Genomic DNA, 25028 nt, shown 5'->3' with positions numbered 1-25028 from the left:
TGAATACTGGAGAGATAGTCCAGCAGTGGAGGTGAGAAGTAACTGGTAGTGGTATGTAGTCACAGGGCTAAGAGAGTGTAACAGAAGAGGAAGCTTCAGTGGAGTGACAGAGGAAGGAGGTGACAGGAAAAGAGGGTCGGGGAAAGGACGCCGTGAAAACACGGAAACAAAATCAGCTCACAGTCACAGCAACAGTAAACTGCAATTATAACATGAAACAGTCATTTTTATGGCAGTGTTTGGCATTCAAAATGACATACCTATGGACTTTCACAGGATGAAGTGCCCCAAAGTGTAGACTGAACATATTCATAACAATGAAAGTAATCTCCGGGGTGATTAAATGTGTGCAAGGTTAATAAAAAGTAGGATGGCGGTGATTACAATGCCTTTGAATTCCTTGAAAGAGACAGAGTCCAAATACTTTAAAGATAAATTCAATCATCATCTGAAACCTTAGATGTAAAATGCAGAACAGAACGGAAAGCTTAAAGATGTTAATTGGTGTCTACATGGGCTGATGGGAGGAGAAATGCGAGTAGTGAGGGGAGGAGAAATGCCAGAGGTTTTCACGTGCACTGACTGAAATCCGATCTGCCCGATGGTTTAGCTCTGAGCTCTGGTTTACTAACTATACTGTCGTCCTATTATTCCTTGCGGAATTAATAGGACGAGCCCTAAAAAAACTAAATGAATAAATAAATACATAAGGTGGGCATACTGTGTGGGGAGGCGGGAGGGGCTGAAAGAATGGGGCGAGCCCTAAAAAACAAGTTGCTGGGAGAGGAAAAGGGAGTGGGAGGGAGGAGGAGGCAACAGGCAGACGGCCAGAATGCGAGTCACGGCCTGACTTGCAAGTGAAGTGAATAATTAGGGGTGGAGTAACCAGAGCATGTGTGGATACAGATGTAATTAAGAGTGATAAGGGAGGAGGAGCGTGAAAGACGTGAGGGAAGCGAGTCACGGCCTGCGGCCGTGAAGTGTGAAGCAGTGGGCGGGGAGGCAGGAGCAAATGGGAGCCGAGCGAGGGGAGGCAGGCGGATTAGGGAGAGATGCGCGTGCTTGTGTGGTCACGTGACCCGCTTTTGTGTTCACGTGACCTCACATGCACTGTGAAGAAACCGCAGTGAAACCGCAGTGGTTTCACTAGTCAATCAAGCCCTTGAATTTTCGCCTATTCCATTCGCAAGCGAATGGTAATAGGCGAAATCTAAAAAACACATACACCCAGACATAGTCATACCTATTGGATTTGCATGTTTGCATTTATACAACGTGATTTTCCTTGAGTGCCTCTGGTCATAAGATCTTCCTGACACCTTGCAAGGTCACCCCTGCTTCCATCTACTGCCACGGTAGAGTCACTTGTTCCATATGTCTTCCTGGGGAGCTGATGTGTCAGTTGGATTATCAGGTTTTTCGGTGCAGTTATCTTGCATAGAATTTACCAGTTGGGGCTTGTAGGTTTCTTTCTGGAGCTTAAAGCAAGTATTACTGTTGAGTTCAAGAAGACCAGCATTGGGTTCATTTTAAACATTACAGAGTTGCATCTTTCTGTTATCTTCTGCTTACACTCCAGCAGGGAGCTGGCTTATGTAGGTTATTATCTTGGTGTGTGGATGATAGAAAAGGAATTGAGCGCCTTGGGTTGGCGTGCTTGGATAACATGATATATTCTACACACAGCGCCAAACAAGCTCATGTCAGTCCGCAGGCATGGAAGAAAGGCCGCTAAAAGATAGTTCACTTTGCAGAACCAAACCATTGATGTTTCATCTTCAAACCATGGATATTTCATCTGAGCTCTCAAAATGAACACATTCTTCCTAGTTTGCTTCTGAGCCCCACCTACTTTTGATAGATACTGAAACAGGATCACACCTCATATTCTTTTTCGTTTCGACTGCCCTTGTTCTTTGCTTTCCAAACGCCATTTTGTGCTGCTTAGCACTGCTCAGATTTCCTGTGCAATGATGCTGTGGATGAGCATGAGCTGGCCCCATCTTGTTCCATAGAATACCATGCATAAGAAGGGATGTAAGATACCGCCGACAGGGAGTGGTAGAACACACAGACCGGTTGCTGAAGGGGATGCTGAATTATGGAGTCCTGGCTTCAGATGTGTTAGGTGGAACTTGAGGAACTGTGCTGCTGCTGAACAGTCAGTTATAACTTAGGTAGACTATTAGCATAGGGGTGTGTGATGAAATATGGTTGGGCCCTATTTAATCCATAATTATTTGTTGAACTGCTTATAATACTTACATATACAATACATATGACTTAACGATGAACAGTGTATAGCAAATATTCATATAGAGTTAAATACAAATGATTCTGTGTGCATACTGATTTTAGGGTATGGGGTGGACCTCTGCAGATGAGAGATTTCCTGACAGGATTGTCTGGCTCCTAACACTACTGCCTGCAAGAGAATAACTCTGTTGGAGATGAGCGAGAGAGACACTTGACAGTTCTTTTCTCTTAAAAGTGGTCAATTTCCTTTTGGGGCGTAGGAGATCTACCAAGTGTGTCCTCAATAAGTTGGGGGTTACACAGCACTACTATTGCAATGAACTTGTGCTGCTACTGGTACTATTATTACTACTAGAAGAGATATGTGTAGTACTAATATTACTGGTTGATGGGTAGTATTTCTAACCCATCGTGTATTACTACTGTACCCACTAATATCTATCTACTACCAATGCTGCAAGTACTACTCCTTTTAGCACCATTGCTGCTATTTCTAGTTGAAGTTTGTGGGTGAATCCTAGACCTGTTTCAGAACTGGCTACAGTACTGAAACTACAGGTTGCCATTAAAGATGATATAAAGATTGACCGCCACAGGGCTCAGTACTGGACCCTTCACTGAGTCCTACGTTGTGTATATGGCCCCACTGGCGAACATCGCAAGATCTTCTGACGTCCATCTCTCTTCATATGCTGATGACACTCAGATAATTGCATCTATTTCCGAGGATACCCACGAGGAAAGCTTTTCTAGATTGTACGTTTAGGGTGGTGACATGGATGGAAGAGAAATGCCTAAAATTGAATGAGGATAATACCGAGATACTGCTTTTGGCAGAAACTCCTCATTTCTGGTCACCTTGCTGGCGGTCTGCTGCATCAGGGGCTCCCCTATTGCTTCGGCCACAGCAGGGAATCCAGGCATCTTTTTTTACTCCCAACGGACCTTTAAGTCTCAGAGAAACAAGGGACGCTCCCTTTGCTTCTCCCTATTAAAATCCCTGAGAAAGGTTAGTCCTCTCCTACCAGAGTCTGCGGGCAAGATTTTGAGCCAAGCCCTGATAACTTCTCTCCCAGATTATGGTAATGCACTATATCTGAGCCTCTCTCAGTCTCCTATTCACCAACTGCAGATGCTGCAAAGCATGGCAGCCAGATTACTCCTAAAGGCTCTTAACCACTGCTTTGCCTCCAAACACCTAAAACTCAGCACTGGCTGCCTATCAGGAAGCGCAGAATGTTCAAAGCACTGATAAACAGAAGTCAAAACAGCCTGGGTCTGAACAACATCAGAAGCAAATTCTCGATTTACCAGCCCCGATGAATGCTGAGATCCTCCTGAGCTCTGCTTTCCGAAGCCCTGAGAACGCGCTTTTTCCTATTTCTGAAATTATGAAACTCACCAATGCTATATTTGGGAAGCACTCTAGATCACAACACCTTCCACAAATTACTCAAAACCTGGCTCTTTCAGCTTACTTTACTTCTTTTTTCTCCCCTTCTCTGTGGCCTATATCTCTAGCACCAGGATGCTTCCAGGCAGCTGCTCGCACTTTACAAATATGGCATGATTCATTCATTTATTCATTCAATCAGCAACTAGTATTTAAAGTCGTAGAGATATTACTAGTAGTAGTTGAACAAACAGTAGTAGTAGCTTTGACAGATCCTGTATAAGCACACCTGGCAGTAGAAGTGCCAGTAGTTGCTGTATTTGTATTTTGAGTAGGCATACACGTTCATGCAGCACTGCTGTTAGTAGTGTTACTAGTAGTGGTAGGGACAGTCACTGCTGTAGCACCAGGAGTACCAATAGATATAGAAAGATTACAAATACGGTAATAGTGTCGCTAGTATAGGTATATATAGTAGATGCAAAATATAGTAGAAGTAGTACCACTATAGTTTGTAATAACAATAGTGGTGGTAATCAAAGTTGTGGTGAAATTGTAATAATAATGTTAGTAATTATACTACTTATTTTTTATTTAATATTTTGAGTTCTCTATATCGCTGGCTAGGCCTCGAGGTATCAGAGCGCTTTACATGAGGTTCCACATTGTTACAAAGTTACATCAGTTACAAGTTACATATGTTGCTAGAAACATTTAAAGAGCATAGAAGACGAGATAAGGGGAGAGTAGAAGGGTAGGATGGAGAGACGAAGGAAAGTCTGCCCAAAGTCCAGCTGGGTAGGTGACGGCCGAGGGCAAAGTCAACAGCCCATCTTCTCTATAGCTATCAAGGTAGCTCCACCGGGCATTGGCCAAAATGCTAGGTCTTAATGGTCGGTGGCAAGATCACAGGTTCCGTGTCCTGATGGGTGAGCTGGATGGGGGATATGCTTGAGGTCTGGACAATTTTTGTCCAAGAGTAGTAGCTCATCGTGGTAAAGGACCACTGTGGCTGCCATCTTGGGGTCAGGCAAGAGGTTCTGCCCTCGGTGTTCCATTCGGCCGGTCCCCATTTTTATCTATCCCCTTTGTATTCTTAGGGGCCTCAAGGGTAATTTGCGCCGCTTCCTCAGGTGTCTCCTGGGCTGTCTCAGTAGGATACTCCTCCTTGCTGCCTATTAGCCGCCATTTTAGGGTCAGTGGTGCAGGAAGAGTACTTATGGTGCTTGCGGCAGAGGTCAGGTGAGAGATTGCCTCACTGCTTTTAGGAGGTTTGTCTGGGCGCCTGTGACCATACAGATAGATTCTCCAGGGGCCGGGACTTGGAAGGAAGCCCCAGACACACGCGGGCATCTAGCTCTATGGAGCCAATGGGGGAGGGGCCGGACTGTGTGCTCCGTATGGAATAAAGTTTGCTGGCCACTTTCACTGGCTGGGGTGGGGGAGGGCTCCCTCACCTGATTGTTCCGTGGTGACTCACAATGGTTCAGAAGGGGAGCTTCACTCATATTGGACCTAAGGGGCCGTGAAAGTCTCAGCACTTGCATCCCGCCGGCATCCTTACTAGCTCCAGCACTCACGCCCCGCGGCTTGCAGACTCACCGGGTGCCGGAGCAAGGCCGTCTCAGCCCACAGGAGGCTTGTCTGCTCTCGTTCGTCCAGGGGTCCACAGGTCGCGCCAGCTCGCTTCGATCGGTGATTCCGCTATCTTCCCCACAGCCTTGCAGGTAGAGAAGGGGGCACCAGCGCTCACAGTAGCGGTCTGTTTGGGCGGTACTCCTTAGGCCGCGAGGAGCGGGGCAGCCATATTGTTCTGCAGGGTGAGACCCACCGTGTTGGTGGGTGATGGCTTTCCTCACCTGTGCGACGGATTCTCAATTTCCAAATCGCAGTCGCCGGGACGTTCAGACGGCTGTCCCCTTCGTCCGAAGCCTTGACGCCCTGTCGGGGTAATCTGCCAGCGCATCTTCTCAACAGCTGCGGAGGCAGCTCGACCGAGGCATTTTGTGTGCCGGGCCCCAGGGATCTCGGCAACCAATAACAGGCTTCCCGGGGCCTTTAGAGCCGCCGGTTTCAACCCTGCTGCTGATCCGAGTATTCCGATCATGGAATCATAACTTTTTATGCGGGTTGGGTGCAACGGAGAACCGCTCTGTGGCGAAGTGCACAGGGTCAATACGGAGAATCAGCTCCAGGCGGCCATTTAGGACGCTGGCCCCTCCTCCCAAAAGTAGTACAAGTAGTAGTGGCAAAGTAAGTACTAGCAGTGGAGCAGTCATACAATGGATAGTGTGTGTTAATAGTGGTTTTAGTAACAGTAGTTTTTAAAGTTGTGTTAGTGTAGCAGGCGTACTAAAATGAAGAGTAGGACCAGAAGTATTGACAGTCATGCTAGTAGAACAAGTAGAAGTACATGTAGTCCTACTACTTATAGTAAAATAATTAGTAATTGGATAAATAGTAGCAATATGGTAATGTGAGAGATATAGATTTTGTTAGTGACTGAGAAATGATGGCCATCTAGTTGTGTATGGTGTCATAAGGTATATATATACGTGTGCATAGTTATCTTTAGTGAAGCAGGTGTAAGAGCATAGGGATGTGAGAGGCCTGCTGCACCCCAAATTATGGCTGTCTTTTGCCATCCAGCTGAGGGAGGTGGGGCTATTTTCCTTGCTTGTCCCGTGACAACCTTGCTAGTTCTTTATGAGTGGACAATGTTGATGGCGCAGGATAGCTAAGCATAGGAGTCAATGGTGTGAGGCAGGGGCGTAACATAGGCCCCCGCATCCCCCGCAGTGCGGGGGGCCCTGAGCTGCAGGGGGCCCCCTCAGCACTGTACTCACGCTGGAGCGCTCCAGATTAAATCCGGAAGGGGGGCCCCTCTGTGTACCTTGTAGGGGGGCCCCTCCACTTTCGCTACACCACTTTTGTGAGGACAGCAGGTTTTCCATTCAGGAAAACCCTCTGGTGGAACGTAAAACTATGACTTTTTACTTTACATCCTCTTTCCTGCTGTAGTGAATGTGCTGGTCGTGCTTCCTGTTCTCCTCTTACGTCACCTCCATTTCAAGCAAATTAAGGTAGTTCACAAAGTGAAAGCCACCCCAAGGGAACAAAATAAGATGGTTAGAAAGAGTCTTTTTTCAAAGGAGATGTTATACAGTGATTCTAAGAGGCAACATGTTTAGGTTTAGCAAAAACATGATGTCACCTTTGATCACACTTCACATTTTCCATATGGTATATTGTCAAAAACTAACGTTCTTACTGAAGTCATTTACATCTTTTCTTTACAGAGAATTTGAAGATGATTGGACTAACACGACCATGATGTGCTACTTTCCTCCATTTACTAAGGGTAGGCAAAAACCTCTATTTTGGGAATATTTACTTTGTATTTGTGCATGCCCAAGGATGGATACAAGCCATGCATGGACATCAATGTGTCACAGAAGCTGGCCAAACGGTATGGTATTCTAATTTACCAAACTTTGGAAGCAGTTTGATGTTTGACACCCTACCCTCTGACTCCTTGGTACCCTATGTCTCGCCATCATACGCCATTGTATCTCCTCTGGTCTCCCATATCTCCACATTCTGTCCATTAAGGGCTTCAATGTCTCCCTATTACTCCTCAATTAGCACACTCGGCCCTATGTCTCCTCACTTTATATCTATGACTGACATTAGCCCCCAAGACTCTGTGCCCTTCTTCAGTCACCATGGTTCCCTGTCAGACTACCATCACTCCCTTCGACTATCCCCATGTATCTTCGACAACCCCCATGCCTCCACATTACCAACCCCAGGTTGCCTCAGTGGTCCCATGCACCTTTACCTTTTCTTGTCAGCCCCTCGGACCTCATGCTTTCACACGCCTCTGTCTCCAGCTCAGCCTCTCTGTGTCTCCTCCATAGCTCCTATGTCTCCCTAATGGCCCCTTGTATCTACCCATGAGACCCAATAGTTTTAGTCATAGCCAGATCTCTCATAGGTGTCTATACCACATCATCCAACCGCACGTCTCCCTTCAGTTTCCTCTGTATCCTCCTCTCCTATGTATCTCTCTGTTTCACTCTCCATTCTCTTAGGGCAGTATATCTCTCTACTTTAAATTGAAGCTGTTGGTGTTCATTATTTTAAAAAAATTCTATAGTAAATACTTGACACTGTTGTATATTTTTAGACAGTGAATTATGCTATACACACATACTAATAACTCTTGCTAATGCTAATATCTTACTTGCTTGTAAAAGGTAGGTCGTGAGATTATGTAAATCATGAGGTTTCCAAATCCACTCGTGCAACTTTGTCGAGTGCAATGAGAAGAGTTCCCATGTCTGGCCACCCTGCACCCACGTGAATGCAGGAGCATCCATTCTGGGCCCAATGAAATCTTACCCAATCCAGAAATGTACAATACTGCTTCATTAGGCACCCAAAGTTTGAAACAGGGACCAAAAGATATGTGAATGTCAACAGTGAAAAAAACAAAGCATCCATCCAGTTTTCAAAAGAAGCAGGACCAATACTAGTGCACATTTCTACTGAGAAATAACATATGAATCATGGTCTGTAAATTCATTCATATTCGTTCATTTACTGGAGCATTCAGAAGGCAGATGAAATTACTCAGCAGAAAACAGGGGGTTCTGAAGCACTTACTCTTATGTATTTGGAAGTTATACATGTGTTCTAATTCCACCCTGTATGTAGCATTCTACAGATTCTGCTGTATTGAGTAGTAAGAATGCCCGGTTACTCACCGGTAATAACCATTACTCCGAGTCCTGGTCTCCCCGTCCCATTCCTGATACGTGAGCAGCTAGTCTGCTCTACAGAACCCCTACCTAGCTGAGCTGTTGGCACTTCCCCCTAGGATGACGTCACCATCACGTGACTACTAAAGGGGGAAGTGCCGGAAGAATCATCCTGAAAATACCAAAGACAACAGAACTTAACACATACAATCACCCACGGAAAACCCAAACCAGGGAGGGAGGGAAGGGCTCAGGAATGGGACGGGGAGACCAGGACTCGGAGTAATGGTTATTACCGGTGAGTAACCGGGCATTACCTCCTCGTCCTGGTCTCCCCGTCCCATTCCTGATACGTGAGCCCATACCCAAGCACAAGGTGATTGTAAGAAAAAAACAGACCAGAAGAATGACAGAAAAACAGGTCCATTTTAATCAATCAAAACAGTACAAAACTACAAATCAAGTACTGCAGACAGAACACTAGTCCCAAAAGCAGCCGAGGCCGCCATCCCCAACTCCAGACGATAATGGGCAACAAAAGTGTGGGGAGAAGCCCACGTAGCAGCATTGCAAATGTCTCGCAAAGAGGCACCCTTGAACATGGCCCAGGAGGACGAAACACTCCGAGTCGACCGACCCTGAACAGAAGAAGGCAGGGGGCAGTGCACCGAATCATAAGCAGAAACCACTGCGCCCTTGACCCAACGAGACAAGGTGGACAAAGAAGGGCGAAGCCCCAGACCCGACAGGCCGTAGGTGACGAACAGGGAATCAACCTTACGGAAACCAGCCGTACGCTCCAAGTAGATGCGGAGAGCCCTCAACACATCCAAAGAATGGAGCAGCTCCTCCTCAGGAGAGGCAGGAGCCGGAAAAAACACAGGGAGAACAATATCCTCCTGACAGTGAAAAGTCGAAATCACCTTAGGGAGAAAAAACTGACTCGGACGGAGAACGACCTTGTCAGCGCAGAAGCGCAAGAAGGGGGGAGAAGCCATCAGCGCACCAATCTCACCAACCCTACGCCCAGAGGTAATGGCCACCAGGAAGATAACCTTGGCAGAAAGGAACTTCAGGGCCACGGAGTCCAAAGGCTCAAACGGAGGACCCGTCAAAGCCCGAAGAACCAAGGGCAGATCCCAAGGAGGCACAGGGGAACGGGAGACAGGACGTTGAAGCAAGAAGCTTCTCAGAAGGCGAGCCACCAACGGGGAGACAGAAGAAACAGAGGAACCCCGAAAGGCAAGAACGGCAGCCCATTGCGCCCGCAGGGAAGAAACCGCCAGTCCCAAGACAAAACCATCCCGCAAGAAGTCCAACACTCGCACGGCCTCACAGGAGGCAGGAGAGAGACCCCTCCCAAGACACCAGGTGGAAAAAGACTTCCAGTGACGGGCATAAGACTTCAAGGTGGAAGGACGCCGGGAAAGCTGAAGACACTGGGCAACCTCCAACGAGCAACCCAGACCCAGCAAACTCAACCTCTCAAGTGCCAAACCCCCAGCCGGAGGCGACGCAGGGAGGCAAGACTGAGAAGAGGAGCCCGCAGGGGGCAGGGAGACAGGGGAAACCTCCAATGAGGGCAAACGGCAAAAGTCAGCAGAAGGGGAAACCAAGACTGCCGAGACCACTCCGGAACCACCAGGAGAACCTCCGCCCGATCCAAACGAATCTTCCTGAGGACCCTCGGAATTAAGGCAAACGGAGGGAAGGCAAACAGCAGACCCCCCGACCAAGAAATCGAGAAAGCATCGGTCGCCCAAGCCAACGGAGACGGAATGATGCTGCAAAACAGAGGAAGAAGGGCGGAATCCTCCGAGGCAAAAAGATCCAGCCAAGGGAGGCGGAATCGAAGGACAATCTGGCCGAACAGATCCGGGGACAGACAGAGGGACACCGAGGAGGGGAACACCCTGCTCAAAGTATCCGCAGGCCCATTCTCCTTCCCCGGAAGATAGACCGCCGTCAGAGACAACAGATTCGACTCGGCCCAAAGGCCGATCTCCCGGGACAGGAGAAAGAGAGAATGACACATGCCCCCCAGGTGATTCACATAGGCGCGAACCACCTGATTGTCGGTCTGCACAGAGACCGCCCGACCCCGAAGGAGAGGAGCGAACCAAAGGAGAGCAAGCCAGACCGCCCTCAGCTCCTTCCAGTTCGAGGACTGGAGGGATTCGAATCGAGACCACCGACCCTGACCCTTGGAAGAACCCAGAACAGCCCCCCATCCCAAAGCACTCGCATCCGTGGACAACACGACCACAGATCGAGGGGGAAGGAGAACGAACCCCCCGGAAAGGGAGAGAGGAGACAACCACCACTGGAGATCCGCCCGAATCCCCGGAGTGACAGGGATCAGAGTCTCGAAGTCCAAGGAGGCGGGATCCCAGTGAGACAGGACATGATGCAACAGGGGGTACAGATGCAGTCGGGCCCAAGGAAGGAGATGAAGAGTGGACGCCATCTCCCCCTGACTCCGCAACCAGAGACGGGCAGACACCTGCGACTGGGAAAGAAGCCAAGAAAGGTGGCGAAACAAAGTCAACTGGCGCTCCTGGGAGAGGAACACCATGCCCAGGTCCATCCGGAAGAAAGCCCCCAGGAACTTCAGGGACTGAGAGGGCACCAGGGAGGACTTCCGGTGGTTGATAAGGAACCCAAAGGAACCCAGCAGATGACACACCTGGGCCACATCCGACAGAGCCTGCGAAAAAGTCGGAGAGACAATCAACCAGTCATCCAGATATGGAAACACCAGCAGCCCCATAGAATGAAGAATACCCACCAGAGGGGCCAGGAGCTTGGTGAACACCCTGGGCGCAGAGGACAGGCCGAAAGGCAGCACCCGGAACTGGTAGTGATGGGTCCCCACAGCAAAGCGCAGAAAACGCTGGTCGGCAGGATGGACAGGAACATGTAGGTACGCATCCAGCAAATCCAGGGACGCCAGGAAGCCACCCGGAAGGACCAGAGGCAGGATGGACTGGAGGGTCACCATCTTGAAAGGGCGATGGACGACGAAGCGGTTGACACGCTTCAGATCCAGAACAGGACGAAGATCCGAAGTGTCCTTTTTGGAAACCAGAAAGAGGATTGAGTAGCAACCCTCGCCCCTCTCCAGCGGCGGAACCTCCACAATAGCCCGCTTCTCCAACAGGAGCTGAACACCCGCCAACAAAGACACCCCTCGCAAAGGAAGACGGGGCAGGGGAGTCCGAACAAAACCCGGAGGAGGAGGAGATGAAAACACTATCCGGCAACCCTCCGAAACAGTCTGAACCGCCCAGGCATCCGGAACCGACAACCACTGGGCGCGGAAGCGCTGGAGTCGACCACCAACGGGTAAATGCAGACAGTCATTGAGAAGAGGAGGAAGCGGGGGTGGCAACACTGGCAGCGGCCCGGGGCTTGGCACCTCCAGGGGCCCCCCGGCCACGACCCCTGCCACGAAAGGGCTGAGCAGCGCCACGAGCAGGAGGCCCAAAAGCGCGACGATAACCAAATCCACGCCCCCGAGCAGGAGGACGGATCGGAGCCACCAGCTTGCGGTTCTCCGCGGACTGCTTGACCATGCCCTCCAGCTGAGGACCGAACACCTTAGAACCTTCAAAAGGCAACTTAAGGAGGACCGACTTCTGCGAAGAGTCCGCCTTCCAGGAACGCATCCAAATATGACGCCGGGCAGCAATGGAAGCACCAGAAGGGGCGGCCGCCGCCCCCAAATTGTCAAAGGAAATGTCCGACAGGTAACGCACCTGCAACTCCATCAAAGACAGAAGAGGAGTGGCATCCTCGCCCTCGGACAGCAGAACAGACAGGGACTGGAAGTCCTTAAGGAGAGACTGAACCATATAGTTGGAATACGCAGTCGCCCGGACAGAGAAATTAGAAGCAGCATAGGAACGCTTCACCGCCCCTTCAACACGCTTATCCACAGCGTCCGCAGGAAGGGCGTCCTCAGAAACAACCAATCCCTGAGAGGAAAGGCCAGCCATCAAATTGTCCACTTTCACAGCCTGAGGGAATTCATCAGCAAAACCCTCAAGAGGGTAACGTCTGGACAGGAAACGAGGAAAAGAAGACTTGTCCACCTCCTTCCATTCGTGGGACAGCACATTACGCACTGCACCATGCAAAGGCAAAGAATCCGGAGCAGGCTGGACATACTGCGTAAAAAAGTCATCCTCAACAACAGCATCCGCAGGAGGAGAAAAACCCAAGTTGGACCTCACATGGGCAAACAGGTCAGCGAGCTCAGCACCCTGAACAAAACGACCACGGACACCCTCATCCTCACCAGGATCAATGTCACCCTCAGGAGCATCTTGTGGATCTAAAGACACACGAGGCACCTTGGGAGGAGGCTCAGCCGCGTCCCTAGCCAGGAAAGCAGCAGCCACAGCCTCATTAATAATGAGGCGCAGGGCATCCAGAGGGGTCGCAGAAGAAGAAGCGACTGAATCCATTGCAGAAGAACAAGTCCAAACAACACTCCCAACAGGCAAAAAACAAGGACAAAAAACATCCCAAAAAGGACCCCAGATAAAGGCGAGGACCCGAACACCTGTGGGAGGGGAAAGAAAACCGGGCCAGTATAAGAAGCCCAGCCAGCCGCCAAAATCGCCCCCTTAAACGGTGCAAGACACCAAACTCCATGGAAAAGCCCCTGCCCGCTAAAGCAGGGCGAAAATGGACCGGAGAAAGCCCAGGAACGGCCGCTGGAGCAGGCCAACCCAAGCCAGGTGAGCACCCAGAAGCACAGAGCACAGAAACGGCCGCTAACGCGAGCCGCGTGCAATCAGGCGCCCCCAACACAAAGCCGGCCGCCAACGCGAGCCGCGAGGAACAAAAATGCCCCCATGAGGAAAGGAAGCCCAATGTAGCTCGGGGGAAGCAGCAGTGAAATTAAAACAGAGGCGGCCGCTAGAGCAGGCCGCCGTACAAAACAAACAAACAGCAGGGAGACTTACCCGTTTTCTGTCAGAAAAGGAAGCCTCCAGGAAACAGCCCAGCCAGGAACGCGGTCGTAGACTGCAGAAAAAAGAAAACAGGATGATTCTTCCGGCACTTCCCCCTTTAGTAGTCACGTGATGGTGACGTCATCCTAGGGGGAAGTGCCAACAGCTCAGCTAGGTAGGGGTTCTGTAGAGCAGACTAGCTGCTCACGTATCAGGAATGGGACGGGGAGACCAGGACGAGGAGGTAATAATACAATGCATTTAATACAAGCCTCCGGTCTTGGCATAAAATCTGGAGCTACTTAGGGCGGGGTGAGCAGAAAATCAAACCCATGGGTTTGTGGGGACAGAGCTAAGCACATAGGAAGCATAGCAGTGTTACAGATTCAAGAAAACAATACAAAGTCCAAAACCAAAGTGCCTTTTTAAAATATGGTAGTCTCAAAGGAATGCAGACTGCAATAGGTATCAGCATTCAAAAGTGCGAGCAGTATCCAACGTTACTTGAAAATCCAATTTGCTTAAAACTCTAAGGTAAACCATTTTGAAGAATTTCATTGGAGCAGTGCTGGGCTGAATAGCAATAACATTATTCTGACTTCTGATAGCAAATATTTGTTCTAAATTCTACTTTTGTTCAATTCTAATTCTGAATTTTAAATGTCTTTCTAAATGAGCCTAGGCCTATGTGGTTACACAGTTCACTGCTGATCGGTCCTCAAAAGCCTCCCATTTTCCCCACGTTTCAGAACCAAATCCTGCCTAAAAACCAGACATGCAAACAAAGCAGGATCGTAGATCAGTGATTAAATATGTATTTCAAAATCAAGCCCCCTAGCCTTACTCAGTAAACAAGTCGACAAGAAGTGAACATGACTTGTGACAGAAGACACTATTATGTTTTTTTAAATCTATTAGTATTTTAGTTTGGAATAGAAATTATTTTGTTGCAATTGATAGACATGGCTATGATCTTTAACTTTTTCAGTCACCCTTTTTCTCATGTAAGAATGGATTACTTTAGAACACACACTAAAGTATCTAGTCTTCATCCCTGTTAAGCTTCTTCTAGAGAATCTCCAAGAGTTATTCTTCAGTTACTTTAGTGTTGTGAAAGGGACAAGTCATTATCCTATTGCAGAGTCTAATAATTTTAAGGAACATTTCCCAGGCATGTTTATGTTGTGAACATGACTTAAGTTCTCATAAATGTCCACTGAGTGAATTGACTCTGCTCACTGTACTACAAGGATAAACTTCTATCTTTGGAATTAGTGAGTCCTGTGTAATACCTCTCTATTGTGTGGACAGGGTCATCATTCCTAATGCAACACCTTTCTTCAAACAAACTCATTGCTGGTTCAAGAAATCTGCTTATTCCTGTCACAGCACAAATGAGGCATCAAGGCAACTAATGTCTACCATGACCTAGACAGTTGGCTTTTGAGCACAATGAATAATAAAGTTAGCTCTTTCACAACTAACTCTTTAACAATGGGTTGGTGTATTCGGTATCATTCTGGCTGACGGCTTTTTGTGAAATGTGAGTGTTCAACACTGGTCGACAAAAGCTGAACCCAAGTCATATTTTCAGCATATCTACATGAGATTATTTTACATACAATGAATCTAAATGTGAATCATTTCTATAGTCAGGGGCAGTGGTGAAACTTTGGTGTGCTCTGGGCCTTGTGCATACATATTGGCCCGCCCCTTGGGTAACTCATTCCATCCTCATTGCAAGACTGATGTGATGTTAGATGTCTCCTGAGTATGGTTAGAAAGATGAGCCCTAACAGAAATTTCAGAGGGTCCTATCTCTGCTCACTATTTCATTCATCAGTCCTTATTGACTGATCTCCATTTAAGTAGGACCCTTGGTGTACAACTTGGAACCAAGCTTCCTCTTTCTTCAAACCCAAAGAATGCACCTATACATTCTGCATACCTGTCCATATAAAGGAATTTTGCATGGAAGCAACTAAAAAGCTCTCTGAATGGAAACCCTAGAGCTAGCACCTAGTTAGACAAAGCTGTCAATTGTTTTCTATTTGCTTAAAGTCTGGCTTATCCCTAAATTACTGCTACCATCAGTATTTCCCTATGCTTGGTAATAACTGCACATTTACAGAACCAGATCATGTAGCTTGTGTATCTAGTACTGATTGTCTACAGAGTTTTAAATCAGTTGCTAAGGAAAAGCCTCTTGTTCACTAAGGTTTCTTTTACCACAAGAAGTCACTTGTGTGTGTGTTTTTAATCTACCTAATATTTCAGAGTTTGCAAAAGTCATTCTTACTCATACTACTCAAAAGGTATCCTGTGTCTAATTTGTTCTCAAACAGTATGCTTTGTTTACACGTTCCCCTCATCATCTCTTACTCATCTCTATTTTTTGCAGATTCACACTGTTCCCTGGATGCGACTGACATTGAGTTAGAAATGGAACTATGGTGAGATTGATTTTGTAAAGAACATTGTGAAAGATCCCTGTGCCTAAGATCCATGTAACTGTCTATAGAAAAATGTAGGTTTCAAGTGACCTCAAAATTGATGAACAGGAACTCGCTGGTTTCAGTATCACCTTTATTTTTAGTGTGCTATGCAGGATAGCTTCTCGGAATGAGCTACAGCTAACAAACCATATTCTAAATTCACCCCTCAGGGTGAGATTACGAATTCTGTTCTCCGTTATTTTAATATTCCTTTTTTAATTAAGACAATTGCAGATTTTATTTTTCCTGATACTCTTACTTTTATAGGCCGAGGCCATTCCTTGATTATTGACTACATTTTTGTCTGTCTCCTCTGCACTTCTACAATGGGTAATCGAACATGAGATAATTTGAGATGTTCATAGTCACCACAATCCCTTATCAGTCTCACTTGACTGGAGATTAAAATACAACTCTATCACTCATTGAAATGGGGTTGAAACTTTATGTGATCAATGCCTTAGAGTAAAGTGGGGAAAAGTGATCCCGGAGGTCTTTTATTAACATATTGAATAATTTTTTATCTGATTTGAATGTTTGTTTGGATGACGGTCATCCTGATGACTGGATCATTAATACATTTAAGTCCATCTGTGGCAAAATGGTTTGATTGTGGCTGCCCTAAGTCTCTTTATCTTCAGAAGGCTGCCCTTAAGCAGGTCCCTAGAGATAGGGAGCATGCTGCCTGCTGTCAGAAAGGAATATAAGAAGGCCTTAACCGGGTGCAAGTTCATCATACGTTTGTCTGCTTGGGAAACCAGAGATAATGCCCTCTTTTGGAGGGTGATAAATAGACTTTGTTTTGCAGAGCTGGCAGGGCCCACTTTATGCCACCATATCTCGGACCAGCAACGGTTGGATCACTTTAAGGCCTGTATAATTTCGGTCTTGCTGAGGGCATGGAGGATCAGGGTGGTTTAGCTCTGGGCAGAGCCAATGTTGTTTTCACCCAGAGGACGTTTCCCAGGGCATACAGGTGCGAGCATGTAATGAGGCGCCAGGACCCGATGGTATACCTCCTGACCTGTTTCGGGACAATATCGAGGTCTGGGGACCAGTTTTGACGTTGGTTTTAAATGCTGCAGGGAAGGAGGGTGCCCCGCTTTTGTGGTCCACTGCTGTAATTGTCCCGATTTTCAAGAAGGGGACAATGACAACTCTCAGTGTTATCGTCCAATATCTATTATTGATGCAGCAGTGAAAGTCCGTGGGAGGATACTTTTAAATAGATTGAAGCTGTGGGCAGATGTGAATGATCTATTCTCAGAGCTGCAATATTGTTTTAGGCCAAGCAAATCGACATCTGACCGATTCCTAAACCTCTGTTTAATTATAAACAAGTGCACTGTTGCCCAGTCAGGATCACTTCACCTGAAGTTTATAGACCTTACGCCTGCATTCGATAGAGTCATCCGTAAGAAGCTCTGGGATCTGTTCCTTGTGATGGGTGTGGATCCAGAAATAGTACTCCTCTTATTAAATCTACACGCTAGCACTCCGGCTGTGGTGAGGGACTCACATGGGTCAGATCTCATCTAGCATTTTTGTACCACAAGGGTAGTGCGCCACGGTTGCAGACATGCACCTTTTTTCTTCATTCTTTATATCACTGGACTGCACCAGGCCCTCCTTTTACTGCAGGCAGATTGCCTCTGGGTGGGAACAAAATCGATGCATGTCTTGTTATATGCCGATATTGCGGTGCTCTTGGCATGCACCTCTGTAAGTCTGCAATCATTACTGGATACGTTTGTCTCCTTTATGGGCAGTTTGGACCTCGCAGTTAATTTCACAAAGTCATAAGTTGTGGTAGCTGGCTCTCGGTCCTCGAGCTACAAAACCTTTAAGGTGGGGAGTCATACCCTGGCAAAAGTTCCGTCTTTTTCCTATCTCGGGGTGTTCTTTGATATTAATATGAGTTTGAACCCCCTAGTTGAGTGAAAGAGATGTGATCTGATCAGGATCACAGGTACAGTAGCCAGGTTTGCACAGAGGCTAGGCTCATGGTCACCGAATACCTTAGTTAAGTTTTATCAGGCCAAGTGTCATAAGCTGTGGTAGCTGGCTCTCGGTCCTCGAGCTACAAAACCTTTAAGGTGGGGAGTCATACCCTGGCAAAAGTTCTGTCTTTTTCCTATCTCGGGGTGTTCTTTGATATTAATATGAGTTTGAACCCCCTAGTTGAGTGAAAGAGATGTGATCTGATCAGGATCACAGGTGCAGTAGCCAGGTTTGCACAGAGGCTAGGCTCATGGTCACCGAATACCTTAGTTAAGTTTTATCAGGCCAAGTGTGTTTCAAATGCGCTATATGACAGCCAGGTATGGGGTTATACAATGGCTGATAAGATCCAGTTTGTAGAAAACACTTTCTTAAGCAGCATCCTGCAGGCCCCTCAAAGTACCCCAGCCTTTTCTGTTCATGAGAAACTTGGCATAAGAAATATTGGTGAGCCCCTGCTGTGCTATTTTAAGATTTGGGCTGGGGAGGGCTCTCACCCGAACAGACTGATCTTGTCTGACTGTGCCTAGATCCCGCGCAAAGATTCCCTGGATTGCCTATGTGAAGGAGCTTTTCTCAGCATGAGCAGGTCTGAGGTAATTCATAACCATCAAAGGGTGAGAGACTTCATAGTCATAGTCAAAATCAGCTTTATTCGGTTAAAAATTTTAAAACCATCAAAGCACAGTGCCATACAATTTCAAGGGTTAAATTCATTACATACACAAAATGAATTAGGTTAGTGATATAAAAATATACATGATTTATAAACTATACAAGAACACTATTTAAATTAGCTTTCCCCTCACCAAAACTATACTTGGAATTCAAAATAAATAATTAAAAAGATTCAAAAGATTCTCGTCCCCGGAGTATGTTTTTAAAATTCCATAATAATAAAATTCCCAAATCGCCAACAATTTCTTATTCACAAAGTCACTGCATATGCAAAACTAAGAAGTACATATCATGATAGTTGCATCTTATTCCTTCGTCTAATTGCCCCTGTGATATAACTTGCCACACCAAAACATATCAACGGGGACCTCAGACGTTGCAGATATATTAGGGCTGGCCTCACCTGTACAAAACAAAATGACCGCCCTTCAACAATGGTAATATGAATTTCTTGCGTATTGAAATGTAAAAATCGCAAAAGAAAATCATATGCAAGGTGTTCTGCTCTGAGAAGTTATCACAGGGCAGGGGCCACGAGCTCCCTTCTTCAAGAAACCTTTTGGGAAAGAAAGTAGCCATGGAAGCATATTATACTGAAATCTTATCAATACAAACAAATGAAATGGTTTGTTTATATACGTTAAGTACGGCTGAAGTCCTCTCCCTGTACTAAAAATTACAAAGGTCCTAACTGAGGGTTTACACAACTCCCCTTCTTCCCTTGTTAGCATAAATCTATTTAGGAACTGGGTTTTTATGGCTTTAATGGCCACCTTACTCAGCGCCCGTGGGTTCATGTACAAGTCGGGGCTGCCCAAAATATGCATTTGAGTTTTTACATATCTAAGCCATGGGATATCAAGGGCTTTCTCTAGTATCATACAATCCCGGATTATTTCGTGATTTAGGTTTGGCGATTGCTGTGCCCAGATTCTTAGCCAGCCTAGTAGTGGGGCAACAGCAATTTGATCTTGAATATAACCAGCACCCACGTCCTCATGTACATTAAAAGCAGCAGCAGATATTGGGAGTGATAGCAATTCCCGTAAAAAGATATTTTCTGCTACTTGTATTTCTCTAGCATCTGTGTAACCCCATACCTCATATAGAACCATGGGGACACACTTAGCGTTATATATCTTCATGAGGGCTGGGAGTGGCTTTGAACCTAACTGCTTAGCAAGCTTTAAAACAGCCCCTGTAGACCTTGCTAAGCTATTCTTTTTTAAAGTACGTTACGTCACCCATGACCTTCTATCGTCGAATACAATCCCCAGGTATGGGAACGTTGGTACTTTAGTCAGCTCCAGGCCTTTACAGAAGAATCTTGCCTTTTTGGCCCTCTGTTTCCGTCCCCCCTCCCACTCCTCCTATAGGCAGTTGCTTCCTTCCGCCCTGAGAGACTTATTTTTTGAACGTGTAATACTGCAACGTGAATATGCAGAGTTGTTGAAGCCCATGGTACGGGCGCATATGTTATTAAAATGTATTCAGGGTATGGAGCCTTATCTATTTAATGAGAGGGATACACTTGTTGTGGTAAGATTTAGATTTAATTGCTGCACCATCTATTGGCCTTATCCAGTGGATGGTTTCGTCCGAGTACTCTGGGACTATGTGGCTGCAACAATATGTCGCCTCAGGACGCCTTACATTTACAGTTTCTGTGTAAATATGTCCAGAAAACGGTTCATTCTCCTGATATTAAAAGTTCAGAATTTCTCACAAGATTGCCCGGCACTTATGTACCTGCCGCTCCTGCTGAACGAGCATGCTTTATTTGCTGTTTCATGCTTTTTAGGTGCCGCTTTGAGATCAAGGCGATCTAGATCCGATTATCCCACTGTGGTATACAAGGATTTTTTTTTAACTAACTATCAACCCAAACTCATCTTTTTAATTTTTTCATGGTGTCATAAGAATGATTGCCTATTTGTTTTTATAGTTTTATGAAATGTATGTTTATGATTTGATGCTCTTTTATGGTTGTATTTATAACCAAATAAAGATTTTGTTTTTAAAAGGTCCATGTGTAATAATTCTGGCCACCAGGGGCAAATTTACTCAAGCGAAACCTTGTAGATGTTTTTATTATCCGTGCTCTAATTACCATTGTGAATTGAAAAGGGCCTTAAAAGAAAAACCCAGGAAGAGAATGAAACTAACCTAGTTTTGTGCACTTTATTGGAAGGTCCTTAAAGATTGTGAAGTGGCTTTGCATTATAGGCATGGGAACAACTCGCTTGTGCTCGCCTGTAGGAACAGTAAAATTTTCTGGGAACTAATAAATCACCCTTTATTTAGGAAAGATTCCAGCACAAGTTGTCCTCGTTTATTCTCCCAAAAGATGGATTAGACACTTTGAAGAAATGTATTATGTACCAATCCCTGATGGTTTAATTCAGGAATATGTGTCCCCTGTAGAGACCAAGATCTTCATTATTGTGGATGAGGTTGAGGGTGCCATTATTGCAACTTAAAATAATAAAGCTCGGGTCCGGATGGGGTCCTTCTGACTTACGTAAGCAAATGTTGCACTTTGCCCCAATTTACTTACTTATGCATTAACGCAGCAGCTAGGCATAGTATCACTGACTCTTGCTCCACGTGGGTGATTGTCCCCTGTATTTAAAAAATGAAATAAAGAAAACCCTAGTTGCTATCACCCTATCTCTTTAATCAATTTAGTACTCAAGATTATAAGGCAGTTCGTTTTAAACAGGCTGACAGAGTGGGCCATTGACCATCATATACTCTCAGATGTTCAATATGGTTTCAGACCTGATTTGGGAACTGTTGATCAGTACTTGAATCTGTATTTAATTATTAATAAATATTCTGTTGCCAAACCAGGAGGAATTCATTTGGCCTTTATGGATCTTAGTTTGGCCTTTGACAGGGTAAACAGTGACCAACTTTGGTTAATAAAGAGTTGAAGCAAATATTGTTTATTTTTTGCGGGAGTTGTACCAGAATTTGTCTGCGAGAGCTAGGTATGGTGAAGGAGGCAAATGTACAGAGACCTTTAATTTGAAACGGAGAGTGAAACAAGGACGTATTCTTGCCCCATTTTTGCATACATTGTACAATAGTCATTTGGAACAGACCCTAGTTGGTTCGGGGCAAGATATGCAAATGATGGAAGAGTGTTTGATATGTGCTGATGACACAATTCTTTTAGACAGAACTTCGGCCACCAACGTTTACTTGACTCATTTGTGAGTTTTATGGATTCGCTAGACCTTAGCACTCATTTTAAGAAGTTACATGTAATGCTGGTAGGCCCAGTATCAACAAAATCCAGAACTTTTTGTGCTTGGCACTCCCTTATTAGCAAAGTAGAGTTTTCCCCATATTTAGGGGTGACATTTGAATCCTTAAACAGTTGTGCCCTTCTTTTAAGGTCTAGAAGACATTTAATTGCTAGATCAATTGCGTCGGTTTTCGATTTTGCATCTAGAAAAGGCCATACGTCCCTACAGGTGATGCTTAAAATCTATATAGTCAAATGTGTTTTGATAGCATCTTCTGGCATTGACATTTCGGAATATGTCATATTTCCACCTTGCAAACAGCAGAAAATAAAATTTTGAGAAGATTACTGTCTCTCCCCCAAAGCTTTGCCTCCTTTATAATTCATGAGCTGGGTCAATGTTATGTGTTTGATATCATTATTCTGCATCTCTTGCTCCTATGGCTGTCCGTTTGGCTAATAACAGAAACACAGTTACATCATATGGTAGTTAAAGTTTGCCCAAGATTAGAACAGGCCTCTAGATTTAGGTGGTTGAATTACATAGCGTCCTCCTTTATAGAGCTGGGTCGACCTAATATATTTGAATGCTCTGTCAGAATTGTAAAGGCGGATATTGCTTGGACTTAAAAGGCCTTTATGACCCGAGAAAAGGCTGGCAGGGAATCATTAGAATTACTTGAATTAAATGTTTTCATTTCCCTTTGGTACTTACCACATGGGCCCTGAACGGACTGAATAGGTGGCTAACCCCGGCACTTGCCAATAATGTGCCGTGTAGACCATGCCACTCAGAAGAAAAAGAAGACGCTGCAGCCTCAAGGCACGTTTTCCCTATGTGCTGGAACACTGATCAGCTTCTCTTGGCTCTAACTTGCAGCACATCTGATCACACCCAGCTATTGCTGCCAAAAGTGCCTCATAGCTGCCAAGTCGCCGCCCTGGGACCTGCACCTGGAAGGAGGACTTCATCATGTCCTTGTCCATGGGCGGCCCAGCTACTATCACCAAAACTTACAAGGCAGAGGGTGCAGCTGCTTCTGACACCATCAAGCTCTGGAGAGGATCACAGCTGGTAAGACTCCAGTGAACACAGACTGAGAGCAGGAGGCAGACTGATGTCCGAACAGCCCAAGGAATGGTTGAGAGATTGAACACTAATAGAGTCTTAAAGAGTCTAATTACTATACCTCAAAGACCCTAGCATAATTGGAAGTGCAGAAGGGAGTAGAGTGATTGGGGGGCGGGGGGCATCTTTCCTAGCTGCATTAATCTTGCTTCCTCAAATCTGGTACATGACCATTCTTTTGTTAATACATAGTATTGCGTCTTATTGTGTATTAAAAAACTTTTCATTTTGCTTTGAAAAGCACCTGGCTGGACAGTTACATTATTGTGCTGCTGGGTGTCTGTCTGGGGTTTGAGCCTCTTGTTCTTCCACACTAAACTCCCTGCAGCGCCTGTTACCGCTTGCCATGCCTACCACTGAGAGTCAAGTGTTGAAGAGGTTGTGCTTGGCCCAGTTTGCAGAGCTGTAGTAGGCCAGGACAGTCAAAGCAAATAACCCCAGCCTACATGGCTGTTGTCCAGTGTTCAACAGATTTCAATCAAATGCAGCATAGAGTTAAGAGTTTAGCATGACCATATTCAGTTGGGTACATTTCGGGGCTTCTCTGTCAATATGAATAATAAACTTGACCTAGAGCCTTACCCTAATATGGTGAGCATATTGTGTTATGGAACTCATAATTCAATGCACTGAAATACTACATTTAACTAGTATTTACCTTTTCTTTAAGAGATGTTGGGGTATTTTTCCCCTTCCACATGTGTGCCTAGTGGGAGGAGAGGCCTATACTTTGCATCTTTCCATTTACAGAACCCTCATCAAATCCACTCCACCCTAACAGATCCTGATAATAGTCCTAAATATGAAGTTTACATTTCAGTTGGCCAGGTTCATAAGGCTAATATTTAATGTTAGTTGAGATGGTTACAATGGGGAAGTTTGGGGAGTTGTTAAGGACTGAGATGTGTACCAAATGGAAGATGATTCAACCGTCGAACCATGAGTTTTAGCTGTCTGTTACATTTATAGTGCAATACTCCATCCAAATTTGTTAATCGCTTCTTGCTGCCCCACCAGACTGCCTTACACAGGTTCTATTGGGGTAACATTATACTTGAAAGGATTTAGTGTTGGTAAAGGTTGAGTTGATCCAGATCCTGTTAAAAAGTAAAAATACCCTTAACTACCTTAAAGATTTGGTTATTGCAGATTAGGATTAGGAGAATTTGTGTGGAGACGTTCATTCTGGAAGGTAAGCACAATCCCATTGGGATGGCATTCACTTTCATGAGCAAGGGAGGCACATGTGGGGAACAGTGAGACAAAGGACATTAGAGAGTATGTTAGTTTCCAAGTTGACAACCAGGTCAAGTTCCAAAAAATTATGATGAAAGGGAGCGAGTCACAGGGACCACAGGGGTTTTGTTGAACAGTTACCGCGCTGTCAAAGCAGTCTCCAGTCCAGTAGCAGGCTCTATGGGTGATCCCTATACTTCAGTGGAGTGGTCCTGATGCGCGGGATACAGGATGTTGAAGGGTGCTGATCTCGTGAAGGGGGTCTTCCTGGGTCTACTCCTCTGTCCACGAACAAAGTGGGGCAACTTTGGCCACAGGGATCGATGTCCCTCGAACTCTGGTTGAAGTCCAGCAAAAAAACTGTTGCCACTAGTCTCCAGTGACAGCAAAATCAGCTGTTCTCTTTAACTGGTGATAACTTTATTGCTGGGCAGTCAGCCTGCATTGCAAAAACTCTCCCGAGTCCAACATACTTGGGTGCAACTTTTGTTGGTCAGGACTAGGTTTCACATTCTGCATGTTGGTGATCATTGCGGTCAGGCATTCTTGGCTAACAACTCACCTAGGCAGGGTTCTCCAGCTTTTGATGCCCTGTAGCTGTAACTGGAAGCCAGCCAATTGACTCTTGGAGTCTCTTTTGGCTGAGGATTAGGGTTGACTTTTCCTCAAGCAGGGCACCACAAGCACAGTCCTTTCTGTGCTAGAGCAAGGAGCAGCAAGTGCAGTCCAGTCTTGTGGCAGCCTCTCTTTGCTGAATCTTCTTTGGTCCACTCTTCAGTACATACAGGATCTGAGGTATGAGTGCCAGGGAGCGTCACTTTAATGCCCGGTTTGTGTTCTTGGGGATGTGGCAGCTTCTAGCC

The 25028-nt window shown here is 45.9% G+C and overlaps 1 protein-coding gene across 3 annotated transcripts in view; it reads left to right on the top strand.

The window, feature by feature from the left end:
• The window catches only part of LOC144798761 (uncharacterized), a 1691129-nt gene that overhangs the window by 1330955 nt on the left and 335146 nt on the right, over nt 1-25028 (top strand). For all 3 annotated transcript variants that reach the window (XM_078669781.1, XM_078669783.1, XM_078669782.1), the window contains 2 exons: nt 6949-7010; nt 15775-15826. In XM_078669781.1, the coding sequence (XP_078525907.1) occupies nt 6949-7010; nt 15775-15826 (114 nt within the window). The remainder of the gene's footprint in view (nt 1-6948; nt 7011-15774; nt 15827-25028) is intronic.

The sequence above is a fragment of the Lissotriton helveticus genome, chromosome 12 (assembly GCF_964261635.1).
Source record: "Lissotriton helveticus chromosome 12, aLisHel1.1, whole genome shotgun sequence".
NCBI classification, from domain to species: Eukaryota; Metazoa; Chordata; class Amphibia; order Caudata; family Salamandridae; genus Lissotriton; species Lissotriton helveticus.
This window is presented reverse-complemented; position numbering and strand designations above follow the sequence as displayed.